The following is a 4,500-nucleotide window of genomic DNA, read 5'->3' as shown; positions in this document are numbered from 1 at the left end:
GAGTTGTGCTGTGTGTGCTCTGTGGGCTGTGGGAACAATAAACAGAATATTCTACCCCGGCTAGCTACAATTCCTCTTTGAGTTTAGATAGTAACATTGAGTTCAACTGAAGTATTTTAGGAGCAGCAACTTCTAAAATTCCATTTCCACTGCATGTTTGGGCTGCAGGCTGACTGTTCCCAATGGATGTTAGTGATTAAATGTGATAGAAATGGAAAAGGAGAAGTCCAGAACAAGCAGTAGTAAGCCCTGAGCTGGCACTCAGAAGGAACCAGGGTTTTGTGCTGTTAGGAGCAGGTATTCTTTGGAAATGTCTAAATGTCTGATGGTGGTATTTTTCTTTGTGGCTTCCAGTACAAAACAGAGCGTGAGTGGATCCTCAGATTTCTTGGGGAAGGGCTGCGTGACAAACATTGCTATGAGCTTTATGACTACCAGAGGATTTTCCAGGTCATTCTTTCCTTTTTCAACAGTCCTTTGTGTGATGAGGGCTCCCAGGTAAGAATTGAAAAAGGAAATTCCAAAAAACCCCAAACCACAAAGGTTTGCATGGCTTCAAAATCTCAAGTACAAACCAGAAAGGAACAGCTGACTCTGCCTTTGCCCTCTTGAAAATCTGTTCCTTGTTTGTTTTGTGTATGTGTGGAGGGGGAAGTAATTGCTTGTGTCTGAATCAGTCCCATCCTTATCCCCTGAAACTGGAACAGGTGCCTGCCATCATGGAGCCTCATGTGGGTGTTGTGGTCTTGCTCCTACACTCGGGGCCTTTTCTTTTATTGGGGTCTCTGTTCCCCAGCCAGTGTATTTGTTACCTGAACAGTGCTTCAGCGGGAGGGAGACTCACGTGCCAGGAGCTCTCAGGTTTGGGAGCATCTACTCTTGAGTATTTCAGGTATCAAAACCTTGGACAAAAAGATAAAATTGTCTTCCTACCTGAATACTTCTTATAAGAGCAGCACCTGTGGTGTGAAGCTTTGAAGGGAGAATGTCTTTCCTTCCCTGGTGTTGCTGAGAACAGGTGGTGTTCATTTTACCTTGAAGTTGATCAGATAGCAGCCAAATTGCTAATTTTAAGTTAGATAATTAGAGCCTGATTGTAAAAGAATAAGTTCCATTTTCTGTTTCAGAGACGTATTCTGGAGATATTACAAAGTGCTGCCCGTGTCACCAGAGCTGCCTATGAGCTGGTACAGGATCACAGCCTCCTCACATGGGTCCTGCACAGCTTGGAGAAAAGGTAACCAGAGAAGTACAGGAGAGATGGGAACAATTTTCCTGTCCACAGTAGAAGAATTATGTAGCTCAGGATGAAACAAGGGTGACAGACATGGAGACAGGGGCACCAAGGGCTGTACTGGTGGAACTTGCTGAACTCTGAGGTGTCCCTTGTGCTTTTGAAAACAGAATCAAGATGCTTTCAGGTTGTGGTAGGAGGGATGATGGTGGGGGGCTTTGTGATTTGGAAATGGCTTCCTTGAAAACCTGAAAAAGCGAAATGGCACTTTGTGATGGTGTCTCTACCTTTTAAATTTCAAGCACCCTCTGTTCATATCCTGTCACAGGGCCTGCTGTACAGGAAGTGGCACAGTAATCTAGACAGATTTGAGCTGTCTAGAACATTTTCCCTCCCCTTGCCTCTCCCTCACAAAAAAAATCTCTTCTGTATACATAGAGTGCCCAAAAGTGCCCTAGAATATGGTCCCCTGTAGGTGATGGACCAGCTGCTGGTGAGGATCTGCCTTACAAATGGGGTTTTCTTTTTTTCGGTTTTTTTTTTTTTTTTTTTTTTTTTTTTTTTTTTTTGTTTTGTTTTGTTTTTTGGGTTTTTTTTTGTGGTCGGTTTTTTTTTGTTTTGTTTTGTTTTGTCTTTCAGGTTTCTGGAGAGCAAGGTGATAAATAAAGTTACTTCCTTAGTCCATACTCTGTGGTTAACAAATACAGGAGTCAAGAGAGAAAACAAGAATCAATCCCAGGAGAACAGGAAGCTTCTTCCTATTCAGCTTGTAAATGAATTTCTATGTGTTTTGGTCACATTAATCAAACATATTCGGTAAGTGCTCTGTTTTGTTTTTTGTTTTAGTTGGTTTGCATTTCATCCTCTGTCCAGTTTGAACTTTATTAAGGCCAGGAGGATTTCTTTATCTCTGCTAGATGGATGGCTTTTTTCACCTTCAGTTTGTGTGTTGAAATAGTGAATTTGGGTGAGATTTCTTTGACAGGAGAATTTAGGTGTTTGACTACATGGGGAATAAAGTAAAATGTGATGCACAGTTCCTGTCAAGTCCTTCGTCCCTAATTCCTGGCCATTCTGACAGTAGGGATTAGGAACTGTACTGGTGAATTAGCATGCATGGCACTTGTGTTTTCTTTTGACAGGACTAACGTAGATGTGGCCAAGCTGACTGAGTTGTTTGGCACCCTCAGCTCTGTGCTGGAATACCGTGCTGTTGTTGTGGAGGCTTTTAGGGAGATGAGGCGTTTCACGGTCAACGACAGCGTCCTCTCCAGCAGGGAGCTGCTGCTGCTGCTGCACAAGTGGAGCCTTGTCAGCAAAGACCTGCAGCTGCAGGAGGACCTGCAGGCCCTGGCTCAGAAGTACCAAAACAAAGAATTGCTCAGTAAGTGCTAAAATAGTTCAAGGAAGGCATATTTTGTTGTAGCTGTTACAGACCAGCAGTTCAAGTGAGGCAAACTTCTCTGGAAGTAGTCCTAATACCTTCTGTCAGACTGATGTACCTTGAGGGAGGAGGCAAGGAAAAGGAAAGGTGTTTTTCAGATCTTCCTTGTGGTGATTTTGAACCTTACCACAATTTGGAAGCTTTGGAGAAACACAGTTTATGAAGGGAAGGAGCTTTACAATGAAGCTTAGTAGCAAATCAGGCTTCGAGTCAAGCTTTGAAAAAGGGTATTTTTTAATGAAATCTATCTCGAGTCAGGCTTTGAAAAGGGGCATTTTTAAATGAAATCTTAAGAGAAAAAGCAGTGCACAGAGGCTTTGTGCTCAAAGGTGTGAATCATTCTGAGCATGGATGGGATCTGAAAACAATGTGTAAGTAAAAACAATAAATAAATAAAGCAAGCATAAGTTAATAGTTGGCATCTCTTGTTGTCACCAGTTTTGAAGAAAGGAAAAAAAGCCAGGACTTGTGTGACTTCTCTCGTTGTCTCTGTGAACAAAAAGTGCAAGGAACTTGGGAGTGGGATGTCTTAAAACAATGCTGGTTTCCTTCAGCAGCACCTGCTTTTGGTGCACATTAAAGCTTCTGTAGGTTTGTTTAAAATGTTCTGTATCAGTTGAGGAAGTATCATGTATTTAAGGGATTCTTTAAAAGCTTTAGCTTTTCTACCGTTTTTTCACCCTTTAAACTCCTCAGAAAGGCCTGAAGAGGGTTTTTGGAGTGATGCCTGTAACTTACTGCATGTGTAGGTTGTGTTGCTCCAGGCTTCAGGAGCTTCTCTCGTCTCCAGGCTGGGCAATCCGGTTTGGAACAGGATTCCAGCCTGGAGTCCCTGGGAGCTCCCAGAGCCCCTTTGAACAGCGCAGGCTCCATGAGGCTGCTAAACGAGGCTGGTACTTGCCATTGTAACGACTGAATCAACACAGGAGAGCACCATACTTGCACAATTTTGTACCAGGAAAATCCTTTGGAGTATCTGATGTTTGTTTTGGTGGTGGTTATCTTACAGAAAATATTAAAGACACGAACAGACCTCAAGGCTCATCTTACGTGTGTCGTCACACTCGGAAAAGGACCAAGGTGGAAGATGATGACCCTGCTGCAGACGTGCAAGTGTCTGAGCTGGAGAAATGCAGAGAACATCTGAATTCCATACTTGCCCATTGGGACCCTGTTTTCCCAGCACCACCCTCCACACAGGGAGGGGAGGCTCTCAGAGCCGGTGCACCTGGGGGTGAGGCAGTTCCTGTCACCTGTGCATCCATTCAAGTTGTCACTAAGTGGCTGGTGAGGTCCCTGGCTGGGCAGAGCTCCCTCGGGGAGCAGGACGTGTCCCCAGTGCTGAGGTGGCTGCGGAACCGCGTCCTGCCACACCCAGCGGCCGTGCGGGAGATGCTCAGGGACGAGATGCTGAGGAACAACCTCTTCAAGCTTTACACCCGGCTCTGCCAGGCCAGCAGCACCTCGGCTGGGCTCTCCAGGCAGCTGGGTGGGCTCAGCTCCATCATGCTCCAGCTCATGGAGGAGCAGGGCGTGTCCAGCACCTTCCAAGAGCTTGTGAAATCTCTGTGCCTATCAGCAACGGTGGAAGAGGATGGGGACAAGACAGGTGACTCATCTTGTTCTTATCATTCATGTTATGAGGCAGTGGTGGGAGAAACTAGGAAATTCCATGGCTTTTTAAATCCATTAAATCAGTTCTCCCATATCCACCCAGGCTCATGGCTTCCCAAAGCAGAAGCTGTGTCTTTGGTGGGATGGGGGCAGGGACTGGGGGATTAGGCAGCACAGAGCATAGTCACACTGGGAGGTTTTCTGACAC

At 45.2% G+C, this 4,500-nt stretch overlaps 1 protein-coding gene across 1 annotated transcript; it reads left to right on the top strand.

The window, feature by feature from the left end:
* Positions 1 to 248: 248 nt before the first annotated feature.
* Positions 249 to 4,494, top strand: LOC121351432 (nucleolar pre-ribosomal-associated protein 1-like). The gene is made up of 5 exons (XM_041463572.1): positions 249 to 498; positions 1,128 to 1,237; positions 1,874 to 2,050; positions 2,377 to 2,618; positions 3,688 to 4,494. Exons 1-5 carry the CDS (start codon positions 319 to 321, stop codon positions 4,458 to 4,460), a joined length of 1,482 nt encoding a protein of 493 aa, XP_041319506.1. The 5' UTR covers positions 249 to 318; the 3' UTR covers positions 4,461 to 4,494.
* Positions 4,495 to 4,500: the final 6 nt, after the last annotated feature.

Source organism: Pyrgilauda ruficollis, unplaced genomic scaffold, assembly GCF_017590135.1.
Source record: "Pyrgilauda ruficollis isolate IOZ18807 unplaced genomic scaffold, ASM1759013v1 scaffold1652, whole genome shotgun sequence".
Taxonomy (NCBI): domain Eukaryota; kingdom Metazoa; phylum Chordata; class Aves; order Passeriformes; family Passeridae; genus Pyrgilauda; species Pyrgilauda ruficollis.
The sequence above is the reverse complement of the archived record's forward strand: the minus strand, read 5'-3'. Positions and strand labels throughout refer to the sequence as shown.

Coding starts and splice junctions, on each gene's coding strand:
- LOC121351432 (XM_041463572.1), top strand. CDS start 319: ATGTCTGATGGTGGTATTTTTCTTTGTGGCTTCCAGTACAAAACAGAG. Junction 499..1,127: donor TGTGTGATGAGGGCTCCCAG/GTAAGAATTGAA, acceptor TTTCTGTTTCAG/AGACGTATTCTGGAGATATT. Junction 1,238..1,873: donor CTGCACAGCTTGGAGAAAAG/GTAACCAGAGAA, acceptor TTTGTCTTTCAG/GTTTCTGGAGAGCAAGGTGA.